Below are 22,626 nucleotides of genomic sequence, written 5' to 3' on the forward strand. Positions count from 1 at the left end.
GACAGCACAAAGTTAAATAAATTATTAAGGACAGTAAGTACTAAATTGCTTGAATAGGATTTTCAAACATCACACAAACCAAGTGCTCTGGCACATCCCTGTAGTATCAGCTACTTGGGTGGCTTAGGTTAGGAGTATTTGTGCACAGGAGTTTAGGGCCAGCCTGAACAACACAGCAAGGCCCATCTCCAAGTGAAAAAAACAAAACCCCAAGCCCCAACTCAGAAAATTTTGTTGATATAAACTTGCTCTAAGTTGACAATATTTAACTAAATATCTTGGATAGTACCTGATATATATAATATATATATATATATATATATATATATAAATCCCCCCCCCCAAAACTTGGGCTTAGAAATCCAGAAAGATGGCATTTAGTCCCTAAGGCTTCACACTTATGCTCACAGTGCCACATCTGTACTAGCTAAGGTGCATGGAAGGGCTTAGCACATCACCCAGAAGGGCCACAGGCTTTGGGCTGTCACTAAGTTTATTCACTGTGGATGGAACTTAATGTGCTGCTGCCCTCCTAGAAGTTAGGCAGTCCAGAACCCACACTTCAGCATTTCTAACAATTCACTGCAAATCAGATGTTAATTAATGTTCACTACCCTTTGCATGCTTCCACATTTTGAGTATTAGAGAATATGTGCTACTTATTATTCACTTCATTCATTAGGAAAGATATGCTCAAAATTTGATAAAGGAAAATAAGCTCATGAAAGGAAACTGCAAATGTACCTCATTTTAAGAAAGTCATCACATGATCCAAGGCAGTAATAAAAACTGGGATACATTTTTCATCATGAAACACTGGAATTTCTTTATATATATGTTTTTCACTAGTAGACACTGTCATGATTCTGTTAAGACAGCGTCTTGCTGGGTATCTTGGGCTGGGCTCCAATCTGCAGCAATCCCCTCTCAGCCTCCCAAATGTTGGGATTACAATTGTGTGCCACCACACTCAGCCTGTTTCATTTTTATTCGTCATACCATATTTGCTTAAAGTATGTAAACAACTGAAAGATCTGAGCTACTATATAAATGCACAATATTTGTTTAAAAATAATTCATGCAGTGAGTCAAATACTGTCTATCTGCCAAATTTAGTGCCCTCATTTATCACTTTACTAAATCACACCAAATATGACGCAGAGACAATTTGTTTAAGAAAAATTTTACTAATGTGTTAATATTTCAGCAAAGTTATTGCAACGGGTTTAAAAGGCAGAGAGACACACTGTTACAGGCTATAAAGTAATAAAGGAGTTTTATACAATTAAAATATTACAGACCTATGAGATTTACTGAATAACTACCAGATCCAGAAAAAAAATTAAATCTGAAGGTTAAATCCAGTATTAGCACCTACAGTATCTCTGAAAATAAAACTTTCAACTGCTTCATTCTTTCCTAATATATTCTTAACTCTCTCTCAAATACAGTGCTCTCAAACTCCCAAAAGAATGAAGGGCATCAGAAACCCAATACAGACAAAAGAAGAGCTAGGGATACAGACTCAGACTGAGGGTTTAACTTGTAAACCACTTAACTTTAACCAAGCATCATGTCTGTGCACTGAATACTGTACATGAGGAGTCTATGACTCATGTTTGCCAATTGGGTTAAAAATTAGCAATAGCATTAGTCCTATCAAATGTTTCCCTCATAAGTTATGGTTATAACAAAACTATAGTTACAATATGTATTACACTTGCTTATTACACACTCAGGGACACAGCAGACATTTATGTGTTTGATGGTTTAGCATCCACTTTATTGTGCTTACTTGTGGAATGAACAAACAACACAGACCACATCTTCCCAACATTCAAGGTAATGAGATAATATAAAAGTCTCCAAAGAAATTAACTGGAAATTGCATTAAATACTGCTTTAATTAGGAATAGTTGCTATAATGAGACAAATCACATTATACATTTTCTTCAATGAGCTTCAGTTCAACAAACTGAAGAGCACTTGAAATCAATCCGAGGATTTGAATCACAGCAAAATGGATATTTCTGTGAAATCTGGGAGCTGTGCTACCAAAAACACAGACATACCTAATTCCACCTGGAAGCAAGCTTTTATTGAGGGGAATCAGACTGAACACTGTCGAAGACAGGACATGTTGAAGTCAGGAGCCACCTGGGAAACTGGCCAAGAAATAAAGTGGTACTAGTGGCAGGGAAGAAATAAAACTGTACTGGGTGACCAAATGCATACTTTACTAAATGGCTCTGAATTTAAAAAATGAAGCGCTTCATTGTGTTTTCTTAGAAATTCATCAAAAGATTAGAGTTCTACACAATTTAGAGACACAAAGTGGATGCTGAGTGACTAGAAGTCACCCTAGGCATGGAATTTTAGAAAGTTAGTCCTTGGAGTAAATGGCACCATGGCTCTGGCAGCAGATACAAAGGAATGATGCTTGGAGACGAGGTAGGGACACTCTGTGGTCAGTCAGTGGACAGACGAGGGTCCCAGCAGGAGGCGGGATCTATGTTTAGAAAGGAAAAGGAAAGGTTTTAGAATTTGATACAAAAAATAACTTTGGAAATGATCTAATAGCAACTGATGTAAGCTTAAATGTGGGCAGAGCTTTCTGTGCTGCAGTTCTGTCACCTGAGATACAGGGACGGCATACTTATGAGTCGCTATGATGAAAAAACAGTGATTTCAAAAGGTGCTGGCATTTGACTACCAACAAGTGTTATACACAGTGGTACCTCAACATGCAAACTTAAATTACTTTTAGGATTCTGGTTGCAAACCAAACTGGACAAGAACCAAATCAAATTTCCTGATAAGATCAACACTGAACTTAATTAACCACTGACTTTGATTCAGTTCTCATCTAATTCTCTTTCCAGCTAGAGTTGTGGAAATTAAGTTCATGAACTAAGGTATCATTGTGTTTTTATTCTCACTCACTTGGTTACTGTGATAGAGAAATGTATTTGATTTTTATATAGTCTTTTTTTTTTTTTTTTTTTTGGCCTGCTCAGCCTGCCCGGAGGGTGTGGCTGGTGAGACATGTGCTAGGGATCAAATCCAACTGCGGTCTCCTGCACCTGCCTAAGCTTGCCTAAGCAGGCACTTTAAACTGCTGGGCTATCTCGCCGGCCCTAAAGACAAGTCTTCCAGTTAAACAGAAGACCCAATGCTATTATGGGCTACTGGACTCTTTTAGAATATTTTGCTGAGTTCACACACCTATAATATTCAATAACGGAACTTAGAAAAAATGGGGTATACTGATGAATGTCCATTTTGTATCTGTGTATTCAAAGTGGTTAGGATAGATATATAGTTGCATTCTCTTAATGAATAGAATGATTTGTTCTAATGGTGTTTGTAAATAGGATCACAAGTCCGCATCTTGTACAGCAATTAACCACTAAGAAGAATATATGCAGTGTATTATTTGTTGAAAAAAAAAAAAAAAAAAAAAAAAAAAAAAAAAAAAAGAAAAAAAAAAGACAAGTCTTGCTCAAGAGAATAAAATAGCAGACTATCTAGTAATAGATACCTATGTGCTATAAAAAAAATTAAAAGGAGCAAAATATTTCTGTTTATAGCTATGTCTAAACATAAAGGTCATAGCCAGGCAAGGTAGCATGTACTCACAGCACTCAGAAGGTTGAGGCAAGACGACTACCCTGAGTTTGAGGTCAACTGGGTGAGTTCAAGGCCAGTTGAACTGTGTAGTAAGACTTCAGAGCCCCGTTTAAAAAAAAAAAAAAAAAAAAAGCCATATGCTAGGGTGTAGCTCAGTGGTACAGTACTTGCCTAGCATGCACAAGGTCCTAGGTTCAGTTTCTACCACCACAAGGAAAAACAAGATAAAACAAAAAAGGCCAACCCCACAATTAAGTGTATTCTTTGTTAAATTTTTCATTTAATTTCCACATAACATTTTAACCTGCAAATACTTTTCAGAGTTAACAAACACAGCAGAATTGGATAAATTATTCTGTCAGTCCTCCTTACCCGCAAGATCTCAGCCTATACTGGATCCTGGGACAAAGGAATACACAGCTCTGAAAACTAAATTGTGCTGAACACAAATATTTGCATTGATGAAACTATCCAGAAGTTCCTAATGTAAATCTTTCCTCTTTCAAAACTTCCCAGTTGTCTGACTATTGATAGATTAACCTCTGGTGTGTAATTGCTCACAACCCCACAACCCCTCACAAAAACATCCTATTAAGCAATAATAGCTGCAAAATGAGTCATGACAAATAGGCTGTGCAGAGGCAATGCAGCTGCAATTGATAAAACAAACGTACTCCAATGGCATGTAACAAAACCCACAAAGTTCCTGGGTGCTTGCCTGAGAAATATCAGTGTGGAAATTGTACGTGAGAAATGTATTTGTATGGACAAGTAGCACTACGTGTTCCAAAACAAAGCCTTCTTAAAGAAATAAAACATATGGCAAGCATGTCACTATTTAGATCTCAGGCTTTTAAGCACTCAGGTAATTAATGCTAAAGTAAGGCAGTTTTGGAATGTTGGACGATTTGTAGCATTTAATAAATGGAACAAGAACAGTCAAAATGTATTTTTAAAAAGTTACTGAAAGGGAAAACAAGAGGATAAACCCCAAGAATACTCTGCTAAACTACATTCCTGCTGCTGCAGAGACAGTATGTTATAAAAAGAAGCCTTCTGTGGTTAATCACATTAAGTTTCATATTCCAGTACTTGTTAACTGTATGACCTGGACACTCAACCTATTTGTACCTCAGCCCACCCATCTGTAAAACAGGGAAAATACTCTGCAGGGTTCTTGTGAGATCAGAAGTACTATTAGTACAATACACACAACACACTAGGTGCTCTTTAAATAGTAACAGTTATTACTATTGCCCTAGAGAGGAATAAATTTGATTTGGTACATTCTGTATCTGTGCTGCTTGTTTTTTTTTAAATAATTTTTTTTAAATTTTATTTATTTATATGTGTGTGTGTGCGTGTGTGTGTGGCCAGCTCAGCCCGCCAGGGGGCGGGGCTGGCTGGCATGTGGTGCTGGGGGATTGAACCGTGGTCCCTGTGCTTTGCTTAGCTTAGCTTGTTCTAAGTAGGTGCTTTAGACCACTGAGCCATCTCACCAGCCCTGTGCTGCTTGTTAATTAGCAATAGTTATCTGCAAGCCAAGACAATTACAGTATATAAATTTAGAGCATGAAATTGGCAGAAATGGTAAAGTACCATTTTCTGTTCCTTAGAAGACTGGACAAATACACTTAGGAACTCAACATGAGTCTGTCTACAGATTCTTAAAAGCATTATTTAATTTGTTTCTCATCAAAGGATTTTATCTGGATAGAGACAAATATTAACATTCTAAACAAAGGAGTAAAAGTGGTTCTACCCACTAGGTAAAGTTTCTTCTATAGCATTCTGAAGCCACTTAAGTATGATACAATAGGGGGGAAATGAAGGTTTAAATTGTACTACTGAACAGAACTTGAGTTATATGCACATTTCAGACAGCAAGCTAGTGTAGTCTATTCATTGCATTAGCTTAATTAAGCTAATACAATGAATATAACCTTACTTAGCTGCATGATTTAATGACTTATTTACCACACAGGGAAGAATCATACATACTTCATATGCATCTAAGCGATACAATTTTATTCTTACCTTTAAATCAATGGTTTATCTTCCACTGCTCATGCCTCTGTCTTCATAAATGGTAATTTCAATCTATATAGTATGGCTGTTAAGGATATACAGTACGGCATAGAGCATAAAAAGGATTATGGCGAGATGAGGTCTGCAAGTCTGCATAGACTTTGCTTGTTTTTAAATATTAAAATTTGCTGAACTCATGTTGATCATGCTTTCTCTACTTCACTGAGAATTTTAATAATTACATGTAATATTTGACATGTTTCTTCTCAAATGTTAAAAAGAATAATTTGGAAAGAATGCATTATGGGCAGAACTAGGGGGCTATTCATTGACAAATAATGGAGGTTATGACTTCCATGGTTCAAATATACTTTGAAATGACATGAAAACTTTTGGAAAAGGGTTCATGACCTCTAAAAATTTAACAATTATTTTCTACAGAGCAAATGATAAAACTGATGAAATTATTATCAGCTAGAAGGCCAGGGATTAAGCAGCCCAGATTTAAAAAAATTTAATCATTACTTCAGTTACCATGCTAATTAGATTTAGGTAATTTTATGTACTAAATCACAGAGCTACTTTCAGAGCTTACTGCCTCTAAAAACATGCAGTGTCAAAAGTAATGAAATTACAGATCTGGCAGCTGTAACTGATTTCAGCTGGTCAGGTGAACTTGCGGAACTGCACTTCATTGGGAGAACTATTACGAGTTTATATTTTCAAAGGTGCTTTAGACAGTTTCTGCAGCTGAAATGCATTACTCACCCCCATATCCTCATCATTACCATGTGATGCCCTTAGAACACTAAGAAAGACACTAACCAGAATACCAAATAAGCTAGAGACCTGCACAATGCAAAGGACAGGCTTTGGAAAAAAAAGAAAAAGATTGACCCTTAGGGCACATATAGAAACTTCCCAAGCCAATTGCAAGAGATAGGACTTAAATTCTCTCTAGTCAACACCAAACAGTACCAATTTTTTTTTTTTTTTTTTTTTAAACAAGCAGTTACAGCATACAATCTGGACAAAAAAAGATACAACTCGAAGTCCTCTCTCAATGGGGTCTGTTAGAAGGAGGCCTTGGGGAGCATATATCTTCTCATTTTGTTCTTGAATATACTTGGAAACTTTCTTTAGAACCTGAAAGAAAGAAAAACCACAGCTTTGTAAATGTTTCATTAGATTTTCCTTGAAGGATTAGCTACATCTCAAAATACTCAGAAAGCAGAATCAGATATTAAGGCAAATCATATGGATATTTATAAGGTAGACTACTGCTCTGATGGTCTAGCTCACTCATGACTGCACTCAGTACAGTATGATGGACTCTTCAAGGTGTCTTCAATGCAGTGTAAATGCCCATGTGTATAAAAGCAAGACAAGAACACCCTCCCAGCCTCCTCAGTCCTGGACACAGAGGCACAGGTTAGGTACACAGTTGACAGTAATACCTTTCACTACTCCAAGTATCAGTGTGAGTTTTCTTTCTTTTTTTATTCATATATTTAATACAGAGTTTACAGGGTCTTACTATACAGATTAAACTTGTAGTGATCCTCCTGTTTTCAGCCTTACAGGAGTGCCCCATCATGCCTACTCCCAATCGCCATCTCAGCATGCCACAGGGGCGGGGTTGGCACAGCATGCTGGGGATTGAATCCTGTGTCTGCCTAAGCAGGTGCTTTAATCCGCTGAGCTATCTGGCTGGCCCCAGTGTGAGTATTCTAACAGGAAGGCTACTTGTTGGCCTTTTCATTTAACATTTAAGAGTTATTACTTATATCCTTTTATTACATTTTCATTTGTTTAAGTAATGCTGTAAGACTGGCCTATAACAAAAAGGTGCCCAGTCATTTTAAAAGTGGAAATGTTACTTCTTTGTAAAGTGTTGTACATATGAGGTGCCTTGGAGTTTTTTTACTGTAAGTAGTTTGTATCATTTCCGTGTTTGTGTGTAGTGGTATTCTGTAGTTGGCTTGCTTTCTGGAAGGAACCTTATTTATTTTTTTGGCGGAAATGGGGATTGAATTTAGGCCCTTGCACTTGCTGAGGAAGCGCTTATTCTACTGAGCTATATCCCCAGCCCATGGAAGGAACCTTAATTTATAAATTTAGTATGAAGCTTGTGAATAAAAGCAAATGCAGAGAAAAACCAGAGTATATGAAGGAACTTCTGGAAATCACCAAAACTCTAGCTTTAATAAGAGCAATTCTAACACAGATAAGTGAGAAGAAAATAAATCTTAATAGTTTTATCCAAAATTAAAGAATTACACATTTTGTTTCAAGTTTAAAGTCATCATAACTTATTTCACATCTAATGTTCAAAGAAGCTTTGATCTAGCTGTTTAAATTACTGTATATGTCCTTAAATTCCCACTATCAGCAAATGATAAAGTAAAAATGTGACCATAACATAAAAGGAAAAAAGAAGTACAGAGCTGAAAGTTAAGCAATGATTTAAGTATGCATGTATAATATGCCCAGCCAAACTATCAAACTAGGATGTTACAACTTAGATGCTTTAGTGTAAGTGAATTTAGAATTTAAAACTTGATAGTTTGTTGTGAGAAAGGAGCATGGAGGCCTAATTGGCCGCCTCTGTGAGCACAAAGGCGAACAGAAGCACACAGAGATGATGGGTGTGTTGCAGGTTCTAGGGAGAAGTTAATAACAGCTGAGATCAGGTTGTTTACCTGGGTGTGTACTAAGCGATAATGGAAGGCAGATGAGTCTTGTTTATCTGAGTTGCCTTACTCTTGTTTGAGTGAATAAAAGCAGGATGAGTCTAACAGTAGAGACTCCTTTGCCCCAGAGGCAAGATTCCCACGGTTGCCCATATGCTAAACTAACTGTTTCTGTCATTCATCTTCCTTCGGCTCCTAGGCAGGTGAACAAACTAGCAGGACTAGGTCCTCACTAGTGGCACTCTGGGTGGGGGAAAAACAGGTTGAATGGGCTGGTTCCTCTCAGGTGGTGGCTGGGCAGGGACCTGGGGCTGGCAGCATAGGCTGGTTTGATAATTTGCATAAGGAATTTTTTTGGGAGGGAAAATAGTTTATTCAGGTTACTAATTTGGGGATAATACAACTTATTTTATTCTTGCTTAAAAAGGAGATATGCTGTGCATGCACACCTGGAATTTCAGCACTTGGAAGGCTGAGGCAGGAGAATTACCACAAGTTTGAGGACAGCCTGGACTACATAGTGAGTTCAAGGTCAACCTGTACTATATAGCAAGAATCTGTCTTAAAAAATGCAGGTTGTACTATTTTGCACTACTGAAAGTGCAACATACATTATTTTTTATTTAGTAAAACTGTTACTAAGTTTTTTTTTTCCTAATTACCTTATGTAATGTAAGCATGACCCTCTCATTTTCAGCTCTGAAAAGAATTTAAGCTGTGCTTGGTCATTATAAAAAAAAAAAAAAAAAAAAAAAAAAAAAGAAAAAACAACCCAGTAGTCAACTTTATATCAGAATCTGTCAATCTTTCTAAAATAATGAAAATTAGGTAGCAGCCTATAAAGGTGTCCAACCTAGGACTCTCAATCTTTTAATTTCCTTCTTAGCACAACTGTTAGAATCAGAAACCGAAGACCCAGTCTCTCTTTACACCCCAGCCCATTAAAGCTCGAGGGAACACTCAGAAAAATGCCCATATGGCTGGCTTTGAAGAAACGATTTCTTCAGGACAGCTTTTCTCCTCTTCTGGGTACAAAGCAGTAGCAAGTAAACAACATTCCTCTATTTGATTCAAGCATAACTTTGTTGGAAAAGGTTTTCATTAAACTGTAGTAATATTCATGTGTACTTGGCTATCAGTTCAGAAAAAAAGTACTGGTTTTATTCTTGTATAAGCCCCAAATCTCCTTTACTGCTTTGGTGAAGGCAACACTATTCCAAACAAGTGTTTTAACTCTTCATCTTGTCCACAAATGAAAACCATTCATCTGAGTAAACTGCTTCAACTCCTGACAGCAGACAGCACCATCCTCATCCCATGAAGTCTTGCACTGACATTCTATTCTCATCTATTATTATGTAAGAAAATTCCCATAATATTAACAAAGTTATATGCTTTTCAACTCAATAATTTTTATATTTACAAAATGGAACACAACTGAACCTTTGAAAAGAACGTTGTTCTTGAGAATTAGACAAGAGTAATCTGATTAGACTTTCCAGGAAAACAACCTGAGAGAGGTTCAGTGGGAACATCAGAAATTTGGCATTTTCAGGAAATATTCAAATATCCTAACTTTGTTTTGCAGATTATGACACACAGGCAGAAGGAATGCTTTCTGCTGATAACCAAGGCAGAGTGAGGAGAAGAGAATCATCTATAAGGTCATTTGTTGTCTAACGGCAACAATGGAGAAATAACACTGAGGTCTTTATTTTCATTTTAAATCAACAAATAGCATATTATAAGAAACAAAATACATGATTGTGCTAGCAAATTTTAAAAGGCCTATTTATAATTTCAAAACTAAATATGTATGACTAACTAAGCATTATTATATTTGGGTTAGCATTTGTATAGTAGGAGTTTTAGTATTTAAAACAATAGGCTAAATCACTCAACCCTGTCCTTTCATTAAGAAATAAATAATAGCACACAAATTCTGCAGGGACAAACTACAGAGAGAAGAATGTTCTTGTATGTCATCAAAAATATAAACATTTAAAAAGTATGTTATACCTTAATTATTCTAGTTAGTAATCTTCCATGATCTAGTTATTCACATCCAGTTTTTTAAAAAAATTCATATATCTAAAAAATGTGGCCATTTAAGTCTTGATAAATTGATTTTTATTTGCTTTCTAATACTAGCTCTATAAAGAGACCTTATTAAACCTATACAGTTTCACCTTATATATTGTCCATAACTCCAATTAAAACACATACCAGGATGAACCAATTTTCATTCTATTGGATTCCAAGAAACATCCTCTAAGATATATAATCAAAAGAATCTTAACTGATAGCTATGAAGTAGCTGTGAAGTGTTTTTCTTTATTGTTTGTTTTTGAGGTAGCATCTCACTATGCAGTCCAGGCTGGCCTTGAACTTGCTATGGAGCGCAAATTTATAATACGTTTGCTTGAGCCTTCAAAGTGCTAGGATTATGAGCCACACGGCAGAGCTGAGAGATGCTAAGTACTTTAGGACCCAAATAAACCAGCCACACTGTCCCTTCTGGTTCCTGGGATTAAGATCCTGGGCTGTTGCATATATTTATCTCTGCCTGAACAGGGCATGGCTTTTCATCTTTCACACAGCAGCTTAAATGTCATCACTTCAGAGGCCTCTTCTGACCATACACTCTAAATCAGGTCTTTCCTACTATCACAGGGCAGTGCTTTCCACCAGGCACTAGTTTTGAGGGTTTTACTTGTTATGGGCAGTTTATTATCACAAAATTATGAACTTCATAAGGTTAGCAACCATGATGCTCTGGTATGTTCCTGGCACCCTGCTTAGCACATAATAAGACTTTAATATTTATTAAATTGTTAGAGATAGTAAGACTAAACATAAATTGAAAGTAGATTTTTTTTTTAAGCTAAAGAATGACACAGAAGTACTTCATTACGCGACACCATGCAATAGAAGCCATATTTACAGGTGCCTAACCACACAATGTAGATGGCTCAGAAATAGCAGTACTGGTGATTCAACTACTGATCTGAAAGTAGACACTGATTCTTGGTAAGTTCTGATTTTGAAAGTTAAACAGGAATAAAAAGTACCAATGTATGTGATACACAGTATATAACCTACTATTTAACAAATAATTTAAATAAACAGCTATTTAAATTTCTTTACATACAAGTTATGCAGATCTTTACTGTTGGGGCTGGGGGAAGTGGGTAGAATATAGCAGCATTTGCAGGGTCTCACGGAATTTTAGCTGTAACTGTATCTGCTCTCCACTACATGAAGTATAAAACAATCAGAGATATTTCTATCAGGTAGGGTGTAACAGATACTCTTACAGGTTTTACTTTCTAAACAGACATAACTTAAAGATATATTTGGGGTTCATTGTGATAATTAAGTGGAAGTCATTTATGTAACATGCATTCAGTGAGCATCTAAGGTCCCCAAAGCATGGTCTCAGCCATTAAAAGGGCTATAAGAAGATCTATGGCATTGTTTGTGATTGAACAACAATATACAGAAGGTGAAACAAAAACATAAACCACTATATTTCAAAGTAGAATGGCAGAAAATAAATATAAATGACATGTAAGACACAGAAAAGAGTTCTGAGCGGAAGCATTATGAAGGTAAATGGGTGTGAGGAATAAAGGATTAGTCATATCTGAATATGGGAGGAATGTTCTTTTAGATGGAGGACATCTTTGGTGACTGATGATGAAAGTGAAGGAAGAATGAAAGATAAAGAGCTGAAAAAGGTGAGCTGAACGTGACTCAGGACAGGAGTTCTATGACTTGGTAGGAGGGGTAGGGGAAGAAAGGTTATGATTTATGAAGACCAAAAAAGCAGGATGGCAACGCAAAAGAAAAGGAGAAATGAGAGAGGCCAAGGGATAATTTCAGTAGTCTAGGAGAGAGATGGTAGGGGTACAAAAAAAGAAGAGCGACAGAGGAGTTAATGCATGGGAAAATGCAAGGTACTCCAGTGTTTAACTGAGCTCATCTTCCTTCTTCAGCCCTTTTACCTAAAGACAGCCCTGATAGGACAGGGTGTTGCTGATCAGAGCTGGGGAGGTGGGAGACTTAAATTCTGGAAATCGTAAATTAAAAAGCCAGCCACTATGGTTGTGGAAAGCACCTAGAAAGAGAAGACAACAGCAACTGAGGTGTGAGGACAGGACTGAAAATAGAAATTTGGGAAAATGATAAAAAAGAATTAAGAGCTGGACAGAGTGAGAATCCAGAGATTTTCTTTTCTTTTCTAAATGTATTTAGTACAGGGTCTACAAGGTCTCACTACACAGATTGAACTTGTAGTGATCCTCCTGTTTTCAGCCTCCCAAGCACTGGAATTACAGGCACGCACCACTGTGCCCAGTCTGTTGCTAGTCTCAGTGTGCCCTAGGGGCGGGGCTGGCATGCTGGGGATTGAACCCTGGTCACTGAGCCTGCCTAAGTAGGCACCTTAGTCTGCTAAGCTATCTGGCCAGCCCCTAGAGATTTTCTGCATTGGCCTGAAGTGTAACTGATCTCAGCATAGACAGGTGCTCTGCCAAGGCAGCAATGACAAAATTGGAATTATTATTATAATTGCCCCTTTAAGATTATGGCACTGTTACTGTGTAAACATGCATGCATAATAAATTCATCTTTTAAGAGATTTTGTGAAAACAAATATGGCCTTTCTTACCTTCTCATAATGGGTTTCCATACATAAGAAGATGGTGTATGCTGTTAAACATGCCAGACAGCCTTCGAGATAGGACTGGCCCCCGAGCTTTTCTGCTTCTGCATAAAGGTTATTTAGAGTCCGTACAGTTTCTTCAAACTGCTGTCTATCAATCTGTAGGAAAAAGAATTTTAAAGTAACTTTTGGGAAAATACATGGGAAATTAATTAATACTTGCCTATCATTCACTTAAAATTTTTTTTTTTTTTTTTGTATTTTAGGGAAGGGTCTACAGGGTGTTCAGGGTCTCACTACTAGATCGAACTCATAGTTATCTACCCGTTTACAGCCTCCCAAATGCTGGGATTACAGGCACGTGCCACTATGCCTAGTCTCAAATGCTGTCTCAGTGCACCCTGGGGTGGGGCCAGCACAGTCTATCATTCACTTTTAAATCTAAAAGTTGACATACAAAAAATTAACTTTTTAGATGATTAAATCTGGATCTAAGTTACTGAGACTGCTTGGGATTTTTAATTTTATTTTTTATTTTTGAGATAGGCGTTTTTGCAAAGGGAACAATATAATACAGCATGCATTTTATAAGTAATCACCCAAAGAACCATCTGTAAGAAGTGCAGGAAATCTGTCCACACTAAAGACCAAAGACTCCAGATATTGGGGGCTTGGATCATAATATCTTGCATGAGTCCAGCTGAAAACCTAGAGCTCATAACAATGCCTCCTACAAGGCCAATTGGAGGCCTAGAGCCCATGACAGTGTCTCATGCAGGCCCACTACACAGATCTGTGCTAGGAAGGCCCAAAGGTCAGTGGTGGAAGCTAGAAAGTCTACCTCAGCAGAATGAAGGATCTGTGCTAGCAGGCTTGGGGATCTGAACTGGAGCCAGGAAACAATGCCCAAGGTAAGCAACAAAGGTACTACAGCCATCCTCAGCAACGGTAAGGTCCCAAGTTCCTCCAGCAATGAGGAAAGCTGAGTTCTCATCAGGAAAGCCAACATGGCAAGCTTCTCCACAAGGCTGAGTAGTGCACCATCTTCCCCTCTGGAGCCAGGAAGCAATGCTCAAGATGAGGAGCTGAACTCTGCCCAAATGAACCATAGCCTTTTTCAGTGACGACGGTCCTGAGCTCCTCCTCTGACAAGAACAGCAGAGTTCATCAGCAAAGGCACCATGACAAAGTCACCTAGCAGAACAGCTCAAGAACCAATGGCTTCCAACAGCTTCTCCAAACCGCTCCCCTAACAATGTTCCTACAGCTTCTCCCTGTTCTGCCTCTTATGCTGCTGGCAATAATCCTCAAGTGGGCCGCCCATACCCAGGACCATGCTAATTCAATTAAGCTGGGTATAACAAGTTAACCACCAGGTAGAAATTCACTACAATGATGGAACACATATGCTGGTGATCCATATTACACTGCTAGAGCTGTGGCAGCCTTTAAGTTCACATAGGTACACTTGTAAGATGTTTACACATAAAGAAGTTGCCAACCAGGATCTGAGACTGTGTTCAAGTCTTCAAGTAGTGGACAACACTACTTCTCTTCATTTTTTCATCTATTTACCTGTCACATTTCCTTCCAATGTCACTTTACTTTCTTATTCTAATAGTGCTGTGCACATTGCAAATCTCAATACTTTATCCAGGACTTTAAGGCCATTTAAAGAGTACTTCATCTAACACTAACAAACCACTTAGCAAGTATCACTCTAGCCCTTCTTTTGCACAATGTCGCTTTTTATTTTTAAGATACTATTTATGAATTATCTTTTTGTTTTGAGACAGGGACAGGGTCTTGCTATGTCATTTAGGCTGCTCTTGAATTTATGGTGATCTTTGGCCTTCGTCTTCCAAGTGCTGCGATTATGAACATGCACCACTACACCTGGCATGAAGTCTTTAAATAGAAAGATTTATCAAAAGCTCAATTCATAATAAGACAAAATATCCTAAAAACTATAACATATGAAATACACAACAATTTAGGATCCCTCAAACCAGCGGAACCTTTTAAAGAGCATACAAACTGCAACCCCAAAGCCACTTAATGCAAAGGGCCAACACTTTAATTAGACCTGAATACTGAGTCTTTAGTTTAGAAAAAACAACGCATGCAGTAACATCTTTTGTTTTAAAATAAAAATAACACTTGCGCAGTTTATCACCACTGCCTTAAACTATCAAAATTTCTTTTGAGTCAGAAGCAGTTGTAATTGTTGTTTCACCCTATAAGTGGAAAACCTAGGACTTAATGAGCTAGGGGCATGAGGGAGTTGAATGTAACCTTAAACTGGTGCTGTTGTTCTCCAAAGGAGCTGTGTCCACTCTGATGGGTGTGTGTGTGTGTGTGTGTGTGTGTGTGTGTGTGTGTGTGTGTACGTGTGGACAGAGATGGGCTGAAAGCAATACAATGTCCTTCACTACACTGAAGGTCACTTGGGAACCCATTTCACTGCTCTGCTACCCTGAAAAATCAGACTCAGAAAAGCTCAGTGCATGATTATGTATGGCAAATCACTATATTCACCTAATTATTCCTAAATTAATACCTTCAGTTCATCTAATGACACATCAGTAATTAATTTTAAGCACATCTATTTTGGCTACAGTGTTGTGATGCCATTGGAAGGCTGAGGCAGGAGCCTGTGTTACACAGCGAGTTTAAGGGCAACATAGATTACATAGAGACTGTCTCAAATAAGTTTCATTCCTGGGTCCGTGGCCGGTGGGATTTGGAGCCAGGGTTCAGCCATCTCCTATCAGGCCGAGAAATCAGTCATGTGCTCCTTGGTGTCTCTGCACTGCAGGCGAGTGGCTTGAGTTCAGGACACATTCTCTTTAGACCTGGCTGCTGGTGAGGCTGAAGGGCCAGTTTGAGTTTTTAAGTGGCAGCAGTGCTTGGTGCTTTTCAGAGCCTCCCCCAATCTCCCTTGATCCCATTTCACTGACTGAAGCTAACCAGCATCTAGGGGCTATCAAAACTGCCAAACAGGAAGGTGTGCTCAGAGCTCCCTGCCTGTGAGTTAAGTCACACAAGTATACTTTAATCAGTTTTCTCTTGAGAAAATCGAAGCCAGAAAGACTGGGTAAGGATGTAGACATACATAAGGAAATCTGTGGCAAAAATCTCTGAGCTACTTCCAAAGACAACTGACCTTGAGTTACAAGAAGAAACTCTGGGGAGGCTGAAGTTGGAAGCACTTTGAAGCCAACAAAAGTAGGAAGATGGGCTATTTGAAGAAAATGTCAAAATAACAGAAAACCACTATTATGGCTTGTGTCTAGTTGTTCCCCAAAGCCTCACGCAGTCATGGGGCACACTTTTAGAGTTTGTGATTAACTCATGATCCACTGGGATTATGAGTGTGAGTGTTGCTGGGATTATGGGTTTGAGTACTCCACCCAGCCTGGGGCAGGAAGCCTGAATGCACGTTAAGGGAGACAGACTTGCTCTTTGTTGCCATTGTTGCTGCTACTCTATTTAGCTCTCTGCCATGTGCCACTCTGCCTGGGAGCCAGCTAAGTATTGACTGAAACCTCCAGTAACAGTGAGCTAAATAAACCTTTCCTTCCTTCATTTTTGGGTGTCAGGTATTTTGTCCCAGCACCTGGAGAAGAGTAACTAGACAATGACTTCACTACATATGAAGTCGCTATAAAGTACACAGTTGTAAAGCCATTAGTGTATAACCTAAGCAATTTACTTATGATTGAACCCCAGCCACTAATCTGTAAAATAAGAGCATTTGTAACATCTCTAATAGCCTCCTTTAGCTTATTCTCTTTCTGCTAAGAATTTTCATTACAACTGATTTTCTGTAAGAATACATATACTTCCTTATTAAAAATGGGCTAGAATTTGTATTAGATTATCCTCAATATTTAATTCTGTATTGATTAAACTTTTGACTTATAACTATGTATCTATAATGTAGAGCAAATACTGATATAATTTTATTTCACTTGAATTCAGCTCATAGGAGAGGTACTTTACTTGAAATACACACTTCATTACTTTATATATATCTGACCATCATACTACATACGTTTAAGTTTTTTAATGTCACTACTTATATTTATAAACCAAAAACCTTAACTTTGTTTTAAATAATTTGCATATATTTTAGAAATCAGAGTTTGCTTATAGATATAGCTTTTAAAGTACATGCCCGTGTCATTTAAAAAATTCAAAATAAAGTAATGATATTAAACACTAAAAAAATAAGTTGGGCATAGCTGGTTATGGTGGTGCATGCCAGTAATCCCAGCACTAGGAAGGTGGATTGTCATGAGTTTGTACCCAACCTGGGCTACAGAATGAAGCTGAAGGCCAGCCTGAACTACAAAGCAAGGCTCTGTCTCAAAAAAAGAAAAAGCTGACCACAGTGGGACATACCTGCACACTTATACTCTTAGTACTCTAGGAGGCTGAGGCAGGAGGATCAGAAATTTGAGCCCAGCCTGGGCAACTCTGCTGAGACCCTGTCTCAAAACAGGACTGGGGATGTGGCCCAGTGCAAAGGACCTGGGTTCTGTCCCCAGCACACCCAACAGTCATATGTCACGTAACATTTTGGATGATACACATCAACAGTGGTCCCCAAGGTTAAAATGGAGCTGAAAATTCCTATTGCCTTGTGACATGGTAGGTAGCATCTCAAAACATTTTCACTTAATTGTGGTGATGCCAGTGTGAACAAAACTTCACTGCCAGTTGCAAAGAAGTACAGCATGCCCAACTTATGGAGTATATGGAGCTCTTTTCTGTGGTACTGGGACTAGATCCAGGACCTTTTACACTGATACATTCCTAGTCCATATTGTAGAACATTTGTATTTTGAGATAGGGTCTTGCTAAGTTGCCCAGGCTACTTTGTTTTATCCCCCAGAGTGCTGGGATGACAGGTGTATGTCATCATGTCCAGATCAGTACACAATTCTTTTGTTTTTTTTGTATTTTAGGGGAGGGTCTACAGGGTGTTCAGGGTCTCACTACTAGATCTAACTCATAGTGATCCACCTGTTTAAGCCTCCCAAGAGCTGGGATTACAGGTGTGTGCCACATCATATCTAGTCTCAGTTGCCACTGTTGTCTCAGTGCGCCCTGGGGGGCGGGGTCAGCATGGCAGGCGCCCCCCCCCCCCCTTGCAGCAGCTTTCATAATTTTTAAGGGGTGCCGGCATCACTGGTTGACGACAAAGGGTTTCATTACACATGTCAGGCTGGCCTTGAACTCACTACATTGTCCAGGCTGGCCATGAACTTGAAGTGATCCTACTGTTTCAACCTCTTGAGTGCTGGGATTAGAGGATTGTGCCATTACACCCAGTCACATATATTCTTCTGAAAAATTATTTATTAATGTTTTCGGTGTTACTAGGTTTTAGACCCAGGGATGTTCTTCCACTGAGGTATATCTCACCCTTTTAAAATTTTATTTTGAGACAGGTCTAGCTAAATTGCCCAGGATGGCCTCAAACTTGTGATCCTCCAGTCTGTTTCCTGAGAAATGGTGATTACAAGTGTGTGCCACCATACTCAGCTAACTGACATATTAGTGACTGAAAAATGTTTAAATTTAAAAAATAATTTATTAAAGTAAAAGACACTGCCATTAATCTTCCTCAAAATACATCTCCTGCATTTAAACACACTTATCCCATCAATCCTGCTACTTCCTCAAGTAGTTCTAAAAATCCTTTTTTGTATCTTTAGTTGCCCTGTCATGGCCTCACCAACCTGAAATGGATTCAAAATCTTTACCTTTCATGGTCATTTTGACTTAAAGGCACAGCCAGCAGTTGTACAGTGCCAGATCTGGTGAAGAAGAGATGAAAACACACTTGTTGTTTTCATGAGCCTGACTTCCCACTGGATGGCATTCAGAAGCAACATTCACTGTATGCTTTAGCCTACCTCCTAAAGATTCACAAAAGAGGACTTCCAGAACTGCTTCAGAAAGTAGCAAGGATGAAGACATAAGCATTTGAAATGAGGGGAGGATTTCAAGGAAGCTAATGACAATGTGTCTTTTACTGCAAAACTTTTTAAACATTTGTTATGCACTTTTGTTATTCAGGAGTGTCCTATTTGTAACAAAAGCTTACTGTAAAAGCCTGTCAGCAGGAACCTCACAAACTTCATGAGTACACAACAAATCACCGAAGGATGCATTTCTCAGACCACATCTCTGTCACTAATGGACATACCTCTGTATGCAAAATACAAATGCTCAACAACCAAGGGAGATGTTTTTATCTATCACCTCCAGGTTCTATGAAGACAGTTGTCAGTGTTTTCTCATAGGCCTTTGAACATTAATATAGGAACTCAGCAAAATTTGAGGGTATGTCAAGTTGGAGCAAAATACAGATTAGGATCAATAAACACTAATAATCAGAATATTATAGGAACCAGGATTATTTTTGCAGAATTGTTGGATTCTGTTGAACTATGTAGTTGGAAAGTTTAATATGATCATAAACTCAAGAATTCTTGACAAGTTACAGGTAACCTCTACTGACTGGATGAAGAGGCACACTTTAAATTGTATGTATAGGAACTAATACCTCAATTACACTTTACTCATTTTTCATCTACCCAGACCAAGAGTGACTAAGATATCTGCATTTTGGCTAAAGAGAGAATAAAACTTCCTTTAAAAATCTGCTGGCAACAAAAAGTAAATACCAAACAATTACTCTCTATTTTTTTAAAATTTTATTTATTTATTTATTTGTGTGTGTGTGTGTGTGTGTGTGGCCAGCTCACCCCCCAGGGGGCGGGGCTGGCTGGCATGTGGTGCTGGGGGATTGAACCGCGGTCCCTGTGCTTTGCTAAGCTTGTTCTAAGTAGGTGCTTTAGACCACTGAGCCATCTCACCAGCCCCCACAATTACTCTCTAACAAGCAGTGAAGTAAACAGACTTGTTAACAGAGCTTGTCCATACTCTCTGATGCTTTAAAGCAATACAGAACATTTGTATATTCATTTCTTTCTCTATTAAATTACCAGGTATGACTTTCTCACAAAAATAAAATCAACCCAAATAAGAACCAAGAAACTTCAATTTTCCACTACATAAAGCAAGGAAAAATTAAACCTGTAATTTAAATTTAATCTCAATACAGGGAAAAAAAAAAAAACAAAAAAAACAAAAAACGCTTTCTGAAGTGATTTAAAGTTTAAGCTAGTATTCTTTTTTTTTTTTTTTTTGGTGGAACCAGGGATTGAACTCAGGCCCTTGCGCTTGCCAGGGAAGCACTTATTCCACTGAGCCATCTCCCCGGCCCCTCCAAAGTTTAAGCTAGTGTTCTGAACCAAACATTTAAAGGAAAACACGCAAAGGCATAAATGAATAGCAACGTATAATATTCCACACAATACTCAGCACCACAAGCAGTTTTGGGCTCCATGAAGTCAAGAAAAACGTAAGAAGCCACCAGAATGTAGCAACATTAACTTCCTGTAAGAATCAGTGGAGTGTTGCGACTACATCTAGCTCCGGTACTCAGGCTACATATGGCACTACCTACAATATATTCCAAAAGGCTAAAGTTAGATTCTGCATACATTATTTGGTTCAACTATGAGGTGGACATTCAATTTTCAAACCTATAAAGCAATCTTATAACATGAAAGTGTGAAAAATAGTTTACAGTATGGTTTCAAAGTACAAAAATTGTGTTGAGTCAGTTTCCATAAAAAGCTTGAAAACAAAACATTTGATCCTTTTCAAGTATGTCTTTTTTTTTTTTTTTTTTTTTTTGCGGAACCGGGGATTGAACTCAGGCCCTTGCACTTGCCAGGGAAGCACTTATTCCACTGAGCCATTTCCCTGGCCCCTCAAGTATGTCTTGACACCTATAACACATTAACTGTGAGGCCAAATTACTTTAAAAACAACATTCAGCAGCTCCGGTCAACTGGTAACCTGCTCAGTTTTTACCTCTTCAAACTACTATTAAAATGTTTACCTGCCACGCTAAATTAACTCAATATTATCAACCACAAAATAAAGCATTTAAATGGCATTTCACAAATAAGTAAATCTACACTTTATCTTTTAAAATCATGTCTGATCATTACTTTCCAGGTACAGACACACTTAAGCCACTAACTTGCCCACAGTTATAAATCAATGGAGGCAAACTATAAGTGATCATTGTTGATTTTTCAAGTGTGGCAATCAGGTAAAGTAACACATCTTGATACAATCTATTTTTGGTGTTAAGAGATAAAATTCAGGCTTGGCACCGGCTCTAGTACTGAGCTACACCTCCATCCTACAAATGGACCTCAAATGGCTGCTATACATTGCTCTAGTACACAGTCATCTCCACCTACTTAGTCCATTTTTTAGCTCCGTACAAACATCATGCCCAATTACCTTAGTCCCCCACCCTATTAAAAAGAGCTACAAAATTCATTTCCTGCTAACCAGAAACCGATTTTGAACAGGAAACAACTGTTCACTGCCTGTATATGCAAGCAAACATTCACACACAAACACACATCAAACTTTTACAACAGGATAGTTTTGGGGAGGGAAACAAATCCCATTCTTCCACTTCTGTATGCTAGGATGGCCCAAAGCGCCTGTATTCTGATGACACTTCTGACAAGCAAGCCAAACGTGATCTCCAATGCCTTACCCTGAGATATTTGACTTCCTAGCACACGGAATGCTCTACGTTTTTCAGCTTCCAAGAAGGCCTGTCTACTCTGCTTGCCTGGCACAACACAACTCTTTCAACTTAGCAGAGTGACCAGCACGGTGACTACAAATGCTTGTCATGAGAACGATGATGCTTTCCCTTGGGTGAGGAAGTAGGAGGACATAGTTTACAACCTGCTGGGTGAGGTGCTGGAGCCTCAGGAATTAGCTCCACATCCCTGTGGTCAGTAATGGAACGTGGAGATGGGGTCAGCGAGGCTTAGAACACCGCCGGGTACACATTTCTGGCGCTGCGCATCACAAAAGTTCTAGAAGATCATTCTACCCAGGGCTTGGCCTTATTTTCCCTGCTCTGAACACGACAACGTGCCCTCTTCCGGCATCTTGGGCCACGGCCCACTTCCCCGACCCCGAGACGCTCTGCCGAACGGAAGTCGGCCCACACCCCTCTCCACCCGGGGTCACTCTCCGGCCCGGAACGGTGCAGAGACAGCTGCGTACCCGGTTCTCCAGCTCCGCAGGGAACTTGGTCTGGAACTGGCAGCGTGTGCCACTGCTGTAGTCTCGCTGAATGAACACCTTCCCGGACACCGGCGCCTGCTGCGGCCTCATGGCGAGGTCAGGACCGGCCGCGCTGCGAGTTCGGGGAGGGAGGCAGCCCGGGTCAGAACCCCCGCCCGGACCCGGGGCTCCGGCCCGCCAGCCCCTTGAGCCCGCCCACCACCCGAAGGCGCTCCCAGCTTCCCCCTCCGCCCATGCTACTGCAGCGCGCCGTCAGCCGCCGCCCCGGCCCCAGGCCCGCGCCCCACTCCCCCACGCCCGTTCCGCCGGGGAAACACGAACCCGGCTCCTCTGCCCTCCAGCAGCTATCGCTCCACCTTTGCCGTCACTTACGTCCTGCCGTAAAAGGCCTCTCCCCTC

The 22,626-nt window shown here is 39.2% G+C and overlaps 1 protein-coding gene across 1 annotated transcript; it reads right to left on the reverse strand.

The window, feature by feature from the left end:
- Positions 1-1,171: 1,171 nt before the first annotated feature.
- Golga7 (golgin A7) lies at positions 1,172-22,626 on the reverse strand. Its single transcript, XM_004633075.2, has 6 exons — positions 22,549-22,626; positions 22,207-22,339; positions 13,024-13,176; positions 6,703-6,804; positions 5,668-5,730; positions 1,172-2,509 (listed from the first exon to the last, which is right to left on the reverse strand). The coding sequence occupies exons 2-5, from the start codon at positions 22,315-22,317 to the stop codon at positions 5,683-5,685; spliced, it is 414 nt and encodes a 137-aa protein (XP_004633132.1). The 5' UTR covers positions 22,318-22,339; positions 22,549-22,626; the 3' UTR covers positions 1,172-2,509; positions 5,668-5,682.

This window comes from Octodon degus, unplaced genomic scaffold, assembly GCF_000260255.1.
Source record: "Octodon degus isolate 3935 unplaced genomic scaffold, OctDeg1.0 scaffold00051, whole genome shotgun sequence".
Classification (NCBI taxonomy): domain Eukaryota; kingdom Metazoa; phylum Chordata; class Mammalia; order Rodentia; family Octodontidae; genus Octodon; species Octodon degus.

Excerpts from the sequence above, each read along its gene's own strand:
- Golga7 (XM_004633075.2), bottom strand. The coding sequence starts at position 22,317 with ATGAGGCCGCAGCAGGCGCCGGTGTCCGGGAAGGTGTTCATTCAGCGA. Across the intron at positions 6,805-13,023 it reads TGGAAACCCATTATGAGAAG|GTTCTAAAGAAAGTTTCCAA; the intron begins GTAAGAAAGGCC and ends TCTTTCTTTCAG. Across the intron at positions 5,731-6,702 it reads TTGAGAGAGGACTTCGAGTT|ATTGAAATTACCATTTATGA; the intron begins GTATCTTTTTTT and ends CATACTATATAG.